Source organism: Melitaea cinxia, chromosome 21, assembly GCF_905220565.1.
Source record: "Melitaea cinxia chromosome 21, ilMelCinx1.1, whole genome shotgun sequence".
NCBI classification, from domain to species: domain Eukaryota; kingdom Metazoa; phylum Arthropoda; class Insecta; order Lepidoptera; family Nymphalidae; genus Melitaea; species Melitaea cinxia.
Genome location: NC_059414.1, coordinates 2116402 through 2136047, shown reverse-complemented (window position 1 = coordinate 2136047; position 19646 = coordinate 2116402). Strand labels below are relative to the sequence as shown.

Below are 19646 nucleotides of genomic sequence, written 5' to 3'. Positions count from 1 at the left end.
TATGCAACGCCTGAGTTTGCTAATGACATCACACTTCACTCTGTCGTCTGTTCCTAAGATAGATTTTTTTTTTTTTTTATGTCACTAGGTCGGCAAACAAGCGTACGGCTCACCTGATGGTAAACGATTACCGTAGCTTATAGACACCTGCAACACCAGAAGCATCGCAAGCGCGTTGCTGACCCAATCCCCAATCCCCCCAGGAGCTCTGGTCACCTTACTCACCAACAGGAACACAATACTGCTTGAAAACAGTATTATTTTGCTGTGATCTTCTGTAAGGTCGAGGTACTACACCAGTAGGGCTGCTCCATATTTTGAGTAGGAAATTCCTGCTGTGCCCTACCTCAGTTAGATACATAACTTAATGCCTGCATTATGGGTAACAACCAACTGTTACTTACACCAACTTTCTTTTGGACTAATCAAAAGGCTAAAGGGTCGTCCATTTATCATGCGATATTTTAGCAACTTAAACCCCCGCCATACCTCACCCACATGCCATATCACGTGTATTTTTATGGTACCAATGTACCAAATTATGTAAATTTTCAGAAGAAAATCTTTAAGTCTTTGTTTGTTTTAAGTCTTTAAATCTTTGATGAAGCGTTGGCCATAGCACTGGCTGTTACGCTGGCATTCGCGGGATTGATTCCAGCTCACGACAGACATGTATCGGCCATATAGATTGCTTTGTCGTGGTCTGAGCGTTGTGCTTGTGTATTGTGTGTGTTTCTGGACCCCCGACACAGGCGAAAATCCTACAGGGGACCGTTGAGTGCTAAAGCGTTTATTATTTATTCAAGTACAGATATAATTTGGTTCGATATTGAAAAATTTAATATTGTGATAAAAATATTGTTCGTTGGTTCATTCATTGGTCATTGGTTGTCTGATTTAAAAATCATGCGTTTAACTAAAAATAAATACACGTGATATTTTATTGCAGAACCCCTCCTCCTCTCTGCCACTCCTTGTGATATTTCTTAGTTTTTTTTCCCGACTCCCTACCTTTCGAATAGGGAGTGATTATGTTAGTGTAAGATGTACTATGTCCCGCAGACCGCGGCGCTGGCGCTGTACTCGGAGCGCGCGCGAGGAGTGCAGTCTCTGCTGGAGCAGCAGGAGCGCGTGGCCGACACCTCGCTGACGCTGGAGATGGAGCGCCTGCAGGCCGAGCAGGTGGGGCTCTCTCGACACCACCAGGGTACTGGCGCTGCACTCGTGTACTCGGAGCGTGCAGTCAGGAGCGCGTGGCCGACACCTCGCTGACGCTGGAGATGGAGCGCCTGCAGGCCGAGCAGGTGGGGCTCTCTCGACACCACCAGGGTACTGGCGCTGCACTCGTGTACTCGGAGCGTGCAGTCAGGAGCGCGTGGCCGACACCTCGCTGACGCTGGAGATGGAGCGCCTGCAGGCCGAGCAGGTGGGGCTCTCTCGACACCACCAGGGTACTGGCGCTGCACTCGTGTACTCGGAGCGTGCAGTCAGGAGCGCGTGGCCGACACCTCGCTGACGCTGGAGATGGAGCGCCTGCAGGCCGAGCAGGTGGGGCTCTCTCGACACCACCAGGGTACTGGCGCTGCACTCGTGTACTCGGAGCGTGCAGTCAGGAGCGCGTGGCCGACACCTCGCTGACGCTGGAGATGGAGCGCCTGCAGGCCGAGCAGGTGGGGCTCTCTCGACACCACCAGGGTACTGGCGCTGCACTCGTGTACTCGGAGCGTGCAGTCAGGAGCGCGTGGCCGACACCTCGCTGACGCTGGAGATGGAGCGCCTGCAGGCCGAGCAGGTGGGGCTCTCTCGACACCACCAGGGTACTGGCGCTGCACTCGTGTACTCGGAGCGTGCAGTCAGGAGCGCGTGGCCGACACCTCGCTGACGCTGGAGATGGAGCGCCTGCAGGCCGAGCAGGTGGGGCTCTCTCGACACCACCAGGGTACTGGCGCTGCACTCGTGTACTCGGAGCGTGCAGTCAGGAGCGCGTGGCCGACACCTCGCTGACGCTGGAGATGGAGCGCCTGCAGGCCGAGCAGGTGGGGCTCTCTCGACACCACCAGGGTACTGGCGCTGCACTCGTGTACTCGGAGCGTGCAGTCAGGAGCGCGTGGCCGACACCTCGCTGACGCTGGAGATGGAGCGCCTGCAGGCCGAGCAGGTGGGGCTCTCTCGACACCACCAGGGTACTGGCGCTGCACTCGTGTACTCGGAGCGTGCAGTCAGGAGCGCGTGGCCGACACCTCGCTGACGCTGGAGATGGAGCGCCTGCAGGCCGAGCAGGTGGGGCTCTCTCGACACCACCAGGGTACTGGCGCTGCACTCGTGTACTCGGAGCGTGCAGTCAGGAGCGCGTGGCCGACACCTCGCTGACGCTGGAGATGGAGCGCCTGCAGGCCGAGCAGGTGGGGCTCTCTCGACACCACCAGGGTACTGGCGCTGCACTCGTGTACTCGGAGCGTGCAGTCAGGAGCGCGTGGCCGACACCTCGCTGACGCTGGAGATGGAGCGCCTGCAGGCCGAGCAGGTGGGGCTCTCTCGACACCACCAGGGTACTGGCGCTGCACTCGTGTACTCGGAGCGTGCAGTCAGGAGCGCGTGGCCGACACCTCGCTGACGCTGGAGATGGAGCGCCTGCAGGCCGAGCAGGTGGGGCTCTCTCGACACCACCAGGGTACTGGCGCTGCACTCGTGTACTCGGAGCGTGCAGTCAGGAGCGCGTGGCCGACACCTCGCTGACGCTGGAGATGGAGCGCCTGCAGGCCGAGCAGGTGGGGCTCTCTCGACACCACCAGGGTACTGGCGCTGCACTCGTGTACTCGGAGCGTGCAGTCAGGAGCGCGTGGCCGACACCTCGCTGACGCTGGAGATGGAGCGCCTGCAGGCCGAGCAGGTGGGGCTCTCTCGACACCACCAGGGTACTGGCGCTGCACTCGTGTACTCGGAGCGTGCAGTCAGGAGCGCGTGGCCGACACCTCGCTGACGCTGGAGATGGAGCGCCTGCAGGCCGAGCAGGTGGGGCTCTCTCGACACCACCAGGGTACTGGCGCTGCACTCGTGTACTCGGAGCGTGCAGTCAGGAGCGCGTGGCCGACACCTCGCTGACGCTGGAGATGGAGCGCCTGCAGGCCGAGCAGGTGGGGCTCTCTCGACACCACCAGGGTACTGGCGCTGCACTCGTGTACTCGGAGCGTGCAGTCAGGAGCGCGTGGTGTATTATTTGTGTTCTTCTTCAAGGTCGATGTAGTTCTCCAGTTAGGCTGCTCCAACTTTTGAACTCAATATTTCCTGCTGTGCGTAAGGCAGGTTTCAATAATCTCTAAAACAGACTGTTACTCACACACCGCAATCAAGGAACGCGATAAAAGAATACATACGGTATTCTTAAAACGGTTTCTTACGGTTTTCTTAAACAAGGACGCTATTTCGAGAAGCTTTTTCTCACCCCAAACAACGCAAGAAAATTTCAAACAGTTTCATCACTAGTAAACTACGTGGTACCAGCCCAGATCCACTTTCTTGCCTCCGCTGTAATATTTCCTTAATATAAACTAAATTGTAACTATTATTAAAATGTTATCGTTTTTAATTTTCCCAGGATTGGGACAACATCCGTCGACAACGGGAAGCTGAGCAGCGAGATGAAATGCGCGACATGTACAAACTGAGAGAGCAAGAGATCATATCCCAACTTATGCAGCTCGAGAGCAAGCAGTACGATATGGTATGTCTCTTTAACTAAATCTACAAAACTGTATACAACCAGATCTCTATTAAGGGCCATCCATATAAAAGGTCTTTAACAAATATTAAGTCACAAAATCTAAGCCTGTAATTTTTTTTTCTTTTGTCGTTTGGAAGACATGCAGAAAATCTTTTTCTTGCGATATCTCATCACGCTAAGCAAAGAACCCTCCCTTCCATCCGCTGAACATTTTTTTTTTTGTCCAGCGTCGAGAACTCCTTGACTAAGACCTCTTTAAGTTACTTTCGAATCGTCATTCAATAACCTACATGCTAATTGATATATGCGTATCTTATTTGAATTAATTCGAGTGTACAAACACTTGTGAAACTAACACGTGTGTAAATTTTATCCTGGACATCCCAAAAATCGTTAACTATGCAGATAAACTAGTAATGCACAGCTTCTTACATTCCCTACTGGTAATGTTGTTCTAAAATAAAATCTAATAAGGTCGTCCAACAATTATGTGATGTTTTTTTAGCATTTTTTTAACCCCCTACCAGCTTGTGATATGTGGTGAGGTTCAACACTACCGCCCTATACCATCATGTCTATTTTTTTTGTGCAAAGTATAATTTAATTTTCGGAATATTATCTTTGATTACGTGTAGAATCTGTTCTAATTTTTAAAAATTAAGCATTGTTCTACAAATTCGCAATAGGCTGAACTGACTGCCTGACATACTGATACAAATTTTCAGACGATTGTTGAAGTTTTAAGATTGCAGGGCGTTTTTTGATTGTTTCTTTTTTTAAAGATATTGTGCATATTTAACAAGAAATAAATACACGTGATATCTCATAGCCTCCTTATAATATTTCGGGATTTTTTTCCGAATAATAACGATCTCTAATATGTTTAAAGGAACAAGAGAACCTCTCGCTCCGAGAACAGCTCGAGGAGTACCAACGAAGAGAGAAAGAGGAAGCAGAGAAGCTCGCTGAGAACATCACCAAAGCGGCGGAGGATGTCCAGGTCGAAGATGAAGCACAAGGTATGTTTAGACTTTTTTATACGACTTCAAAAAGGGAGGTTCTGTATATGACTGTATTTTTTATAATATAGTAAAGCTGGTGCATGTCATGTCCCATTTAAATTCTACGAGATTTGTATATGGGTCCTAAGGAGCTTCTGGCAAGCATTTTTCAACTTCTCCTTGGAGTATCTGAAGCAAAAATATTTTGTGAGATCTTGTGTCGTTTTATCCCGGACACGGCCCAGCTTATAAATCGGCTTTTGCTGCGTTATATATAATACTAGCTGTGCCCGCGGCTTCGCCCGCGTTTAAATCACTGAGTCAAAAAGTTTTCCCGGCAAACTTGCCACGATGTCCTTAGATGGCGAAGTGGCTTCTACCGGACCTGGACAGATATAGTATCATAAATAACGGTTCGTTATTAAACAGGTTTGTTATTTTTGTTGGCGTCCTGTCGTGTTGGCGCATTGGCGCGTTAGCACGTTGGCGCATTGGCGTGTTGGCGTGTTGGCGCATTGGCGCAAAAAAAAAATAACCAAAAAATACCCAGCAATGTTAACAAATTTTGCAAATTCTTACCTCGAATCTCTATATAAAATACGAAAATACTTTTTCTCCGACCTAATAATACCTGAATTGGAGGTAATATTCTGAAAATTTCAATTTACTTTCCACGAAAAATTGACGTGATTTTGTGGATATGGGGGAGGGGGGGTAGTCTAAAATCTCGCCAAGGGTGATATAAAATACGAAGATATTTTTTCCCGACTTAATTAATACTTGAATTGGAAGATAGTATTCTGAAAATTTCAATATACTTTCCACAAAAAATAGACGTGATTTTTGGATATGGGGGAGGGGGGGGGGTAGTCTAAAATCTCGCCAAGCTAGAGGGCCTAAAAAGTAGCTAGAAACCATCACGTGAGTAATGGCCGCTCCCTACCCCCACCGGTGCAGTGGCGGCGGCGGCGGCGGCGGCGCGCGTGCGCATCGCGGCCGCGCAGGCGCAGCGCCACGCGCTGGACCGGCGGCGCGGCGCGCTGGAGCTGGAGCGCAAGCGCAAGCTGGCCGAGGCGCGCGCCAAGAGGAAGCCCGCCCGGGTGAGTGCCGGCGGCCACCGCGCTCGCCTAGCGAGCACGGCGCTATCTCAGTGGCTATTGGTATGATGTGACCTCTCGGGAGGAGTAGGGTTCCCGAATTAGATCGCTACAATTTTTTAGCTAAACATTCATGTGGTCGTCCTCAACAAAAACACGCCTCCCAACTTGCAGAGGGTATATTTCGTTCGCTACCCTAGCGGTATAAAAGAAATGAGCAGTACAGGATTATTGTGAAAACTTACCTTATCTTTCAAACTATTGAAACAAATTTAATAACATCCCTTACATTAAAACCTATATATTTAGCTTATAGAACCTCTCATGTCCAATCAATATTCTACAAACATACAAATGTGCCCAAAAACACTACCCTCCTTTAGTAGTCTGCTAAAATAATATCTAAGTTATTGAGGTCACACTAATGTTGACATAATTTATGTATGTACGTATTCACTATATTTAGATTTATAACATTAAATATCTCCCTTATAATTATATCTTTACTGAGTCACAGCAACCCGACTGGGGAAGTACCTCGACCTTACAGAAGATCACAGTTAGATAATACTGCTTTCAAGCAGTGTTATGCTCCTGTGGTGAGTTAAGTGACCAAAGCTCCAAAGAAGGAGTTAGGGTCGATAGGATCAGCTTACCATCAGGCGGACCGGCGGCGGCGTATTATTTAGCTGTGACCGTACGCTTGTTTAATGATCTTAGTATAAAAGCATCTTATCGATCTCATAAAGTAGTAGTTGTTAAGAATAATTGTTACTGACATTTAATTGTAATTTTGATTTCAATTTCGATTTTGTCTTGATTCTTAGTTTCAATTTTTGATTTTGATTTTACGGTGATAATTTGTGATAATTTAATATATTGAATTTTTTTTAATTTAATTTAAATTGAATTTTATTATTTTTAAGCTTTTAATTGATTGAATTTTGATTTTAGTTTTTAGTTTTAATTTTAATTTTGATTGAATTTTAATATTGATTTTTGTTTTTTTTTTTAATTTTAATTATTGTAATATTGATTGAATTTTATTATTGAATTTGGTGATCATTTTAATTTTGGGTTTGATTTAATTTAAGTATATTGATTTTGATTTTAGTGTTATTTTTATTGATTTTTGATTTGGTATAATTTGTTTAGTCATTAATTAATTAATTAATTAAATTGTTGAAACTAACATAGTTTAGAAAAAAATATAACCAACAAAAATATGGACATAATTATGTCTGAATTAAATTATTATTATTATTATTATTATAAAGTAATGTTTAATAATAATGTCTAGGAGGATGATGGCGACACGTACATGGGCTCACCTACGGACAGCCCCGGAGCGACCGGCCTCAACCGGTCACAGTCCTCGCCTAACATCGCAAAGGTATCTTATAAAATGTCTATATCTTTTAGAATCTCTTATTATTTACTTTATAAGCGTTCGTTTCATTGCAATCACGATCCAGCCTGAAACTATTTTAATACACCATGCTGCTGATGCTGCGGGTTGGCGGATATATTCGCTACTATATGTAGCGATCGCTTTCAGGTGTATATGGAAATAACCGGGATTGACAGCCTAACGTACTGTTCCGGACACGGTGAAGAGACCCACAAGGACACACATCCAAACCGGATAGAAATATTTGCGTAAATACTCCCGAGCGGGAATCGAATCCGCAAATCCTTACCCCAGAGTGGAAAGTAATGTACATACTTATTTTTTTTTTTATAATCAGCAGATATCATCAGATGAGGACGAGCCAGTCGCGCCACAGTTCGATCGCAGTACGAAGCCTCCAAAGGTGGCGCCGTCTTCCGACCTGCAGCAGAGGGACTTCCAACCGGTCTGGGGAGACGTGGTGAGTTATATACACACACAAACACACACACACACACATAGACACACACACACACACACACACATGCACACAACAGTGAGATAAAAACGCACACACGCATTAATATAGCTGGTAGCGTCACTTTTAAAGCTGTAATTAAGTAATTGAAAAAAAATCTATTTTTTTTTTATAAAGTGACGATTTAAAAGTGCTTAAAAGGCTTCTTGAATCACGAACAGAAAAGTGAATATGAAACAATAGACACAAGCGAATTCATGAAATTAAACTTACTATTACTAGATACGAATTCTATGGTTCCTATATTCTAAAACGATACGTTCTTCTCACAAGATCACAATCAATACAAATCGTTTTTTGTCAAACTAGCAACGGGCTTCAAGCGCAGTCGTTTTCGATGTTATTGTGTCACGTGTAATGTGTAAGTTACAAACACGTGTGTGTCCATGTGTGTTTGTAAGTGAAACTTAAGTAACGAGTGCAAACATTGACACGATTAAAAATCTATTAATCCGTCGTTTACGTAGATAATCCAATACGACCAAACTAAACAAATATTTTAATATATTTTTTTAATAAGCAATGCCAATTACATTTGAATGGATACATAAGTTTTATAAATAAATGTTTTTAGGGAAACTGCTAAAAATTTTCGAAAAAATAAAAACTTTAGTATCACTTACGACGAATTCTTTAGAAGCAGTTCATAATTCCGGCGAATATTGATCACAGTGGCTCAGTACACCAGCACAAGCGTCATTATTTTATTCAAATACAAGCATCCCGCCCCGGTCGCGCACGGCTATTTAACAAAAATTTCAAATTATTTAATGTCTATGATAGTGTAGCTTCCCAATAGTGAAAGAATTTTTCAAATCGGTTCATTAGTTTCGGAGCCTATTCAATGCAACACACAATCAAACCTTTCCTCTATAATATTAATATATAGGTACGCACAAATACATATTATAATATAAAAAGCCATGACGAAAAAGGGATTTATGGCCAGTTTCAATACTCTATCTATCTCTAAATTTGCTTACTAGAGATAGAATTTTGACGTTAACTCCATATAAATTGTGTCAAAAATCTATCGCTAGTAAGCAAATTTAGAGATAGATAGAGTATTGAAACTGGCCATAAGTCACGTTGACCAAACTTTTGTTTCACTTTTTATTTTAAACTAACTGTCCCTTTGAACTTCATCCGCCATTTTTTTTGTATATATATCGATTTTAAAAATTTCAACAGCCTTTTAAGAGAAGGGAAGGTCTTAATTCGATTTTTTTTTTTTGTATTGCTGGTTGGGTGTGCCGATTTTGATAATTCCTTTTTGTATCGAAAGCTGGTGCTTGTCGCGTGATCATTTAAATTTGATCAAGATCTGATGAGTTCTCTCTGATGCGTAGTCAATGCACTGTTTTGTCGTCTACCTACGTTGTACTTGTCAATACATATATAATGTAATACAATAATTCCTTCTGTTCCTTCATGTAGAATACATAACAATAGTCACAAAGTCAATATTCCGCTAGTTGGAACGGCTAAACCAATAAACGAACCAACCAACGAATTGCTTAATTCGGTGAACGTGCAACCGCACGTGTCGAAAATATTGTCACATTGTAAGTGACGCTCATATAATATCATTATTATAATATGTTTGTTTGTTTCTTGAGTTTTTGTTAATTAAGCCGTTGGCGCAGTTTGGCGTATATGTCCTATTTATTTTGATTCTATTTTTAGTTGGCAAAGAAACGTATGTCTCACCTGATGATAAGCGATTACCGTAGTCTATACACGCCTGCAAAACTAGAAACAACGCAACCGCTTTGCCGACCCTACCTCTAATCCCTCCAGGAGCCCTGGTCACCTTACTCACCACAATATCACAACGATGCTTGAAAGCAGTATTATTTAGCTGTGATCTTCTGTAAGGCCGAGGTACTTCTCTATCCGAGATTTAAGTGTAAGCAACTGAATGCTCATACCAAGTCATACCGAGACCGGTATCGATCGATGGTACCATTCTCGAGGTTGTTCAGGATTATATTTAGGCCATACTATACAACTGGGCCGTAATAACTTCGAGAAGGAGGCCGACAGGAGGATTCGGTTGGGCTGGGCAGCGTTTGGTAGGCTTCGTCGAGTCTTCACTTCGAAGATTCCGCAATGCTTGAAGACAAAAGTCTTCGAACAATGCGTCCTGCCTGTGTTAACATACGGAGCCGAGACGTGGACACTGACGAAGGGACTGGTCCACAAATTTAAAGTCGCTCAACGTGCAATGGAACGGGATATGCTTGGGGTTTCTCTCAAAGATAGGATTAGGAATGAGACTTTCCGCGAGAGAACGAAAGTTACCGACATAGCCCACAGAATTAGCAAGTTGAAGTGGCAGTGGGCTGGTCATCTGTGTCGCAGGACCGATGGCCGTTGGAGTAGACGGGTCCTAGAGTGGAGACCGCGTCTTGGCAAACGCAGTGTGGGACGTCCTCCGGCCCGTTGGACCGACGATCTACGTAAAATTGTCGGTGTAGGTAGATGTCTGGCGCGAACTTAGGGAAGTCTATGTCCAGCAGTGGACTGACATAGGCTGAAGTGATGATGAAGTGAGGAACTGAATGCTTGTGTTATAGGTAACAGCCGACTGACATATAGCTATATTTTTTTTTTTTATAAATATATACAAATAATACACATAAATAAATATATCACACCCAGACTCGCGGCGTAAATCGAAAGCAGGATTACTGCACACTGCGCCAATGTGCTAGTCTAATAAAAAAGATAAAAAATAATTAAAAAATGATAATTAGTTATGTAACTAAAGCTTAAGCAAAAGGTATCAATATCACATATTGCGCTTGTGGACTGTATAATATATACATACATGAATGACGCTAGGTGGAACTGTATCTATTGATGTTATAGAATACCCTCCGAAAAATGTTTTTTTTTTTTTTATTAAATTGAGAAATTTCTTCCTTTTTTGAAATCGGTATAAATTTCTATAAATGCTTACAAATTATTAGTTTTTAAGGTCATGGATATATGTGTTTCTAATTCATGCATTTTTCTTGCACAAACCCAACAGTTGAATATCAATACAAAAAGCTATGTAATAAATAAATGTTACTACTCATGAAAAAAAAAACTACTTCAAAATTAGATTACAATAGAATTTACTTATTTTATGCAATGTTCGAATTTCAAAAAAAAAAAGAAAAAATTATTAATGCAACATAATAAAAATTGATTTATTTTTGAGTTTCAATAGACCGTGAAAAATATATATCTAATTTAAAATTTTAAATAGTAAAAAATTAAAATGAAACAGACGAATCCGTATGGGCCCGCTAGTCAAGTATAACTGACCGTGTGCGGTTAAACCGTTGAATCCTTACAAGTTTGTGTGTGTTCACCACGTGCTTTAAGCCTACTGAATGTTCGCTGACTTATTTATAAATAATATATGTGATTTATATATCAATAAATATAATACTACTATTTTTCCCGCGCAACAAACGTCATCGAGCCGCACTGTAACATGAAAGAATATAATCTATGGTAACAAAAAATATAATCAAAAAAGCGTCTCGCTCGTCATTGTCTTGTTAAATCAAGTCATAAAAGTAATATTATTGTTAATCGATTACATAAAAGCATAATCTGATTTTGATTTAGGAATCGACGTTGCGTTCAATAACATTTATGTTTTTTCATTACAGAAAAACTTAATTGTGTTTCATTGACTGTTTCGCCTAAGTCACAGAAATCCCTATATACTATCTAGGTACCTATATACAGAATAGTGCCTGTGCCTCGCGATTTAATACGCGTTACTTTAGAAAAACAACCTTTAGCCTTCTTCGGTAAATGGGCTGTGTCACACAAAAAAAAAAAAAACATTCGTAGCAGTAGCTCCCGAGAGTACCGCATTTTAACAAACAAACTTTTCAGCTTTATAATATTAGTATATATTATGAAATCACGTTTTTTTTGAGTTTACTCCTTAATACGATATAGGGCCTGAAAAAATATTTGGGAAATAAAATCATTCTACAGTAACGCTGCAAGTGAAGTTTTACAGCGCTTTTAGCTTGTTTTAAGTAAGATATATGTATACCAATATTTACTGTACCGATGCAAACCTCAAAAGTTTATATTTTAAGTAATTATCATTTTATTAATAACAAACGCTCTGGTATAGTAGTGCGAATAGTCGTCTAAAACACCGCAATGGTCTGCGGGCCCGATTCCCGCTCGGGTTGGATATTCGTACAATTATCAAAATTCAGTTTGGATGTCTAACCCTGTCGGTCTCCCCACCGTGCCACGGAGAGCACGTTAACTCGGTCCTAGTTTTTATCATAAATATGTGATAGCGATCGTTACTCATAGTATGGAACATATCCGCCATGTAGGGATGCGAGTATTAAAACAACCGAGCGATGATACAATACTGATCCTTTATTAACGTTCATCAAATATTTATATATAGAATGGTATTCATACAGATACATATGCTTATTACACACTACAGCCAAACCGCAGTGGAGCGGAGTGGTGGATTAAGCTTCAATCATTGTTCAGCTATGACCAACAGTGGGATGTTACAGGCTGGATGTGTCGTTTTATTAATTGAATTGAATGTTTTATTTTTGACATGCCGACAGCCTTTTTTATATTTTTATTTTGAACGTTTTTAATTTTTTTTTTTTTATGGATATTCGATAAACTTATCGAATGTCTGTAAAAAAGAAATTAAATTATATGCTATTTTTTTTACGTTTTATTGGAAACGGAACTAACTGAAAATAAAATAAAATCATAACTGAATTATTTTCAAACACGCATAAAGTCAACTTGTAACTTGTTTAACTTATTTATTATAAGTCAGATAATCTTCGTTTTACGAATTCTTAATCCGCAAGTACAAAAATTAGTGAAAATTTCCCCACCACCACCACCACCCACCATATAATAAATAAAAAACAAACAATCACATCAGCGCAGCGCCTTTTTTGTATTATATCAATTATATGTTATACTAGCTGTGCCCGCGGCTTCGCCCGCGTTGAAATTAGTGTGTCACAAAGTTTTCCCGGCAAACTTCCAGTGAAACTCTCAACAAAATCGGCTTAGCCGTTCCGTAAACCTTCCTCTTGCTAATGGTGGAGCCCTCTCTCCAATGGTGAAACCGCATGAAAATCCGTTCCTTAGATTTTGAGCGAATCGATTACATACACTTTTGGGGACTTTGTTTTATAATACACTAACTGTTGCCCGCGACTACGTCCTCGTGGTTATGAAGATATGCAATACTATTAAGATGTTTAACGCAATTTTTTTTTTAATTTCAGTCACTTGAAATGCTTATCAAACTGAGTAACTTTTTAAAAGGCACAATTTAGTATAATTTAATAGTTCTTTTTATAAAACCTCTCTATACACAACATTTTTAGTTTTGTTTTCAGGCTGTATATGTTTCATACAAACTATCAACCCCAATTAAACCCCCTTAGCGGTGGAATATCGTAAAATCCGTTTTTAACGAACGTCTGCTAACTATAATCTACCTCCCCGCCAAATTTTATCTTTGTCCAACCTGGATGGATAGACCATCCAGCGGTTTTTGAGTTCTCGTGATGAGTGAGTTAGTGTACTTTCTCTTTAATATATATATAGATTACGATGTATTATTTGGACACCTCCTCACCATCTATAAAGCATATATTTTAAATTTCAAGTCTCTTACTTCAAAAACATAAGACTTTGAAGAGTAATCGCTACCACCATGTGTTTATAAGGCGCTGCTGCCCACCCTCTAGTGGTTTTCCCTCTATCGCTTCTTACGATACCCACGGGATGAAATGGGGTGGCACTATTCTACGCTGATTGCCACACGGCTATTTTGGTGTTATATAGTCAATTTACCAAGGAAGGCTATAGGCTACTTTTTTCCTGAAATTAACGTGCGTGAAACCGCGGGCACTGCTAGTCGTAAATAAAGAAATTATTATAGTCTATGAAAGAGTTCCTATACTTAGCAATTTCAGTTGAACAATTTAAAAAATCCTTCTTTTTTCTATATTTTCATTATTGATTGAGATGATATGAGTCCCCTTTGTTAGACTAATTCTTATATACAATATTTAGGTTTAAAAAAATATGCTTAACATATATAAACAGTCGTCTGTTCCTAAGCTACGCAACTTAGGTTCTTTAAACACAATCATAACACATATAGACATATCACACCCAGACTCGGACAGGAATCGAACCCACAACCCTCGGAGCAGAAAGCACGGTTACTGCAAACTGTGCCAAAATGCTAGTCAATGAGTATATGACTATATATAATTTACCTAGCACACGATTGCATCTACGTCCTTTGAGGCTTAGCTTATCCTTGCTCTATTTCCAATAACAAGCGTTTTTTTCCACCTATTCAGAGTTAAAACTTCAATAAACGTAACAGTCGTAATGGCCAGTATATTAAAATGTAATGGAAGAAATTCTTCCATAGCCATACCGTTAATGAAACGCCGTGTTGACACGCGAACGATAGCCCACGTCACTTGTAATCTAACAAGCCGTTGTTAATATTTAAATGGACATTGAGATAACTAACGTAATACCGTATTATGTTTAACGTAATTGTAGTACCTTTATAGGCTTCAATTTAAAAAATCAAAGCTTCTCAAATATCAATAAATTATTGATTTAAATTTTAAAAACAAATAATTAATACAACAACATACAATACTCGGAACAGAAAGCAGGGTCACTGAAAAGTGCGCTAAATAACCAACATGTAAACCTGTTATCGTCTTATATTATTATTGCTTTCAATGTATTTCCTTTAGTACAAAGTAGTACTTTATTACAACAAAACACTCGAGGTTATAAAGCTTTTTCACTTGATTCTTTTTAATTTAAGCTTTTACGAAAGTAATATAATATGTAGACTAAAATAGTAGTCGAAATAGCAAAAGAAAACCTTTTCAATATAACAACTAGGTGTTAGTGTTAAGTAGTCGTGACATGTGTGGACACACGTGCTCTGAAAAAATATCATGTAATCTGTAGGCTTAAATGTCCAAACTGGTGTTAGTTTTGTAACATTCCCTTTTGCCAAATTTCGAAATATATATATATTTTTTTTCTTTGGAACTAGAAGAAAAAGATCGCGCTCATCAAAATAGAGGTGTCACTGAAAATTAGTGTTGGTTCTTGTTTTTATAAAAGCCAACTCCAAGCAAAGTGATATAGGTACATATTTGGGACACAACACTTAGCTCCTAGCTGTATTTAATGCAATTGGTTAAAAATAAAGCCAATAACAAAATGAAACCAATAAAGACTCAGACACGCTAATAAACTTTCTAGTTTGATTGCAAACATCAAAAACAAATAAAAAGAAAAGGTGTGCCTTGAAAATACTAACGGAGGTACGATCCATCAAGCTATGCAGTCCACTCGCGACGCCATAGCATCCCCTTATATAGGGTAACCACGTTTAACGGTAAGCTACCGTGGGCTTGAAACGCTTCGTAATAAAACTGGTGAAAAACGAATTATAAGTACATAATTTTTAGACGTTCGTTGGAGTAAAAAAATGTATGTATAATAATTTTTTTAATATCCCATGTGTATTGTAACAAATGTAATTACATTTGTTTATCGTTACTAATTTATATACCAATTAATGGTTAAAAAATATTTGAAATTTCATAAATAAGATTTTTCTAAGTATTTTAGTCAAAACATCTTATCTATAATAACTAGCTGACTTTGTGAATTTCGTACTCTGTACATTTTTTTTTTGACGTGATATCGTTTTATAAATCAATGAACACTGGCTGCACGCACGAAAAAGTGTCACGTTCGTCAAGCGATAGAGAGGCGCGATCGGCCCAATCGCTAGCTTGTGACACATAGCTCTCTCTCTATCTCTCTCCTCGCGTGACGTCAGAGCTAGCAGTTCGAAATAATTCAGTGATAATAATTCAATTAAATTAATAAAAGTATGCAATTTTCCATCAATGTTATTTATGACTTTATCACGTAAAACTATCATCCGTAAACCGATTTTACAGACAAACAATTTTTTTTTTCTAAATATATTGTTTTCTTTGTACAAACCTTGTTCTTGTAATAAAGAACAAAAAAAAATTATCTGATTCGTTGCAGTCATTCGAAAGTATACGCATCCATACACTTTTTCGGCGATTCATTCTTATTTATATAGATTAAAAAGAAAAATATCAACCCAACAAATATCAATTTTTAAGACGGTATTAAATAATTAAACAGAATTAACTCTAAAAACCTGGTCATCCTACCCCCACCCCCACTACCACCCTCGAACCGTCCTGTACAAACACGTGTTCAGTACTACCTTAACTGTGATAACAAGAGCCCGTCCATTCAGTTGCTAGTCACGCATCGTAACAAACGTACATAAATAATAACTAGTCCTTAGTATTCCAAGTTCAAAAAGTGTGATTTATTTTTTTAATTATAAATGTTGGCGACGGTCATATCAACTGTTTTCATGATATACCTCATAGTTGTAGTCGTTTTATTATTCCCGCTATCCAAATATAAGAATCAGCCGTTTTAATTATTCGAAAAAATTACAAATCATCACACTAAATCCAAAAAAGTAATAAAAAACCTTAAATAATAAAATCAGAAGCGACCTTGGCATTGAAGGTGTTTCTATTTTTGTATCACGTTCTATCGGTACACATAAAAAGTTAAAACAGATTAAAAATAGAAGGTGGTATAGGTTATAACGGTCGAGCAAGGAGTTTTCACCATTCTCCGATACGAACAGAAATGTATTCCGTTGGACGCGGCCAACATGGTGTTAAAGGTCAAGGTCAGACTGAAGTATTCGCAAAATCACATCATATGGCTTTTCAAAAGAGTGAGTGTTCGTTTGGTATTATATTTTGTTTATTTTTTTTTAATAGATAAAAGTCATATTCATTCTTAGTGACTTGTTAATATTTAAATTTCTAAAATCTGCTGTAAACTTATAAGTTAACGGACTCACCGTTGCGGATTTGATTCCCGCCCCAAGTCTTGGTGTAATTTTTTTTATGTATTTTCGTTACTGAAAAATAAAATTATAAATAAGTACATGTATCAGCCATCTGTTACCTACAACAGACATTGCTTGTTTATGTGTGTATTTGAATAGATTGCTTGTTTTGGGGACACAAAATAGTTGTGTTTGCTCGCAAACGATAAAAAAACACTTAAAACAAAGGTAGTTCATAAAACAGTAAAATACCCATTATAAAGGATAACTCAAATGTACCAGTCAGATCTGGATCAAATTTAAATGTGACTAGACTTGACAGACAGGCGGACAACAAGTGATCCTATAAGGGTTCCGTTTTTCCTTTTGAGGTACGGAACCCTAAAAAATAAAATAAAAGTATGTGGGAGTAGAGGCGGGTGAAGGCGGGCTACTCATTACGTCTGAACTTAGTCTAGCGTAAAATAAAATAAGATTACAATCTACAGAAATACTAATTTTCTTTATAAATACTACAGCTTATACTCTAAGCGGTGACATAAATAGTATAATTGTTTTATGTTATTTTCTTTACACTATGAATAGTGGTTTTATTTGATGTAATTATTTATTTATACACAATCGACAATCGCTTACAAAATAGTCGTTTTAGGGCCTGTTCCACCGGTTGTAGAATACGCTATTTGACGTATGATGATATCCAAAACATAATAGTTTATGATATATTATTACTATATTTATGAAATATTTCTTTTCGCAAATTAGTTTATTAATTGAAGAGAAACAGGTCATATCGCCTATCCTACCTGCTGCTGTTACACTCTATTGGTAAGTTACATACAGGATAAACGATATCCACAACCGATGAAACCGGCCCTTAAGATCAATTCACATACATTATAAAACGCAGTACAATACTGTAGGAGGATGACTTACAACGTTACTAAGGTTATTATTCGCCCCTTGGAACGGTTCATACTTTCTGTATCTATGTTCTTGTAGTGTTGTCGTTATTTTAAAATATATTTATCAGTAATACAATCGGTGTTTCTAAACAATTATTTAATATCATATCAAAAATCGACCGTTCCAGCGGGGATCGAACCTGCATCTCCGACTTACCGTGTCGGTGCTTTAGCCAATTAAGCTATGGAACGATGTACTCGCTAGATCGAAATTTTTGATATGATGAATTTATATCCTGTCTAAGCGACCGTGGCGCCGTCTATAGTGAGTTCTTTACAGAAACCCGTAACTATTTAAAGTTTCATATTACAATGAAAATCTTTGACAGGAGACGACACCATGCTATTTTTAATTCTTACGATTTATTTTTGTGTTACCCACAAATTAGGAAATTCTAAACATCTTTGAATATCATATCAAAAATTGACCGCTCCAGCGGGATTCGAACCCGCGTCTCCGACTAACCGTGTCGGCGCACCGGTTCCTAATGTGTTGGTAACACAAAAATAAATCGTAAAAATTACAATCGCTGTAAAGAAGAGGTTCAAGTAACCGGGAGCGAAAGAAAGATCAAGGGCGTTGCGCAAGCAACTACACGCTTATCGACAGATCCTAAAGATAGCGTTCGGAAACTAATGTATTCCTTTTTTTTAAATTAATTAGAGACAATAAATAACAATACATATATATAGCGGTTCTAAATACTAGTTTGTGAATTAGAAAAGTACTCGTAACGCAGCTAACGATTGAAGCCTAAATAAAATTAACTATTAACATGCAACACACAAACACTAATAACATATTAATTGTATTATTGAAATATGTATTTCATAAACTTTTAATTGCGCAGGGACGCGGGTTGACAGGCTTAAAGAATCTCGGTAACACCTGCTACATGAACTCTATCATACAGTGCCTCAACAACACGGCAATTCTGTTCACGTACTTCTGCAACGGACAATACTTGGAACATATTAACAGGTGAGTCGACGGTTTTGAAGTAAAACTTCTTGGAGAATAATCTGGTGAATTCGTGATGTGAGCGTTACGAAATTGTGATCGGGCGAGGCGAACGGAAGTTGAGAGGGAGATATAAGTTGATGGAGCTAAAGAAATTTTACTTCTTTAGCTTCATCACATGTCCACTTGACAAGAGTGTCAACGCTCTTAAATATGGCACTTGAGAGCGTATAATAATATAAAGAAACTTCACGTTATTTTTGGCGTAAACTTGTGGAGGCCTATGTCCAGCAGTGGACTGTATAGGCTGTAATGATGAACTAATGTTCGTGTTGGTCGAACTAATGTTCGTGTTGGTCTAACTAATGTTCGAAGTTGATATAAAATAAATGTCACAGGTCGCACAGTACACGTGGAGCGATAGCGGAAGAACTGGCAGCCGTAGTTCGTGCTCTCTGGTCTGGACAGTATCGATTCATCGCCACCAAAGATTTACGGGTTAGAACATTTTAATTTGATAAATTTTAACAATGTTTTGGGTATGTATTTTAGACTTGATATCGTTGATACTCCACTTTACCTCCTTTAAATTTTTATTTCTTCTGCTTAGCTTATAGAGTCTGTCTCAAGTTGGCCTTTTATGACTTCTGTTCTGTAAAGTAGCATTTTTTTATACATACCAAAAACTACTACTTTTATATTATTGCGGGTACCAAATGACTGCAACGACTTCTCTGGTCTAGTTCTAAGATATAAATTTAGTATGTTCTTGTATTTAGAACGAGGTCGGTAAACACCAGCGGGCGTTTCGTGGCTGTGAGCAGCAAGACTCGCACGAGTTCCTCACCATCCTCATGGACTGGCTGCACCTCGACCTGCAGTTCACCATCAAACCGCCCCAGAAGGTTGGTACAACGAACCATAGCTAGACATAGTAGCATCTCGTAACCAAAATTATAGGAAAACTTGAAACGC

The 19646-nt window shown here is 39.6% G+C and overlaps 1 protein-coding gene across 1 annotated transcript in view; it reads left to right on the top strand.

Moving 5' to 3' along the window:
• Positions 1-19646, top strand: part of LOC123664116 (ubiquitin carboxyl-terminal hydrolase 8) — a 29222-nt gene that overhangs the window by 6210 nt on the left and 3366 nt on the right. The window contains 9 exon segments of the mRNA XM_045598722.1: positions 1063-1182; positions 3596-3721; positions 4611-4740; positions 5680-5822; positions 7120-7212; positions 7571-7690; positions 18562-18692; positions 19070-19169; positions 19451-19576. Of these exon segments, the coding sequence (XP_045454678.1) occupies positions 1063-1182; positions 3596-3721; positions 4611-4740; positions 5680-5822; positions 7120-7212; positions 7571-7690; positions 18562-18692; positions 19070-19169; positions 19451-19576 (1089 nt within the window).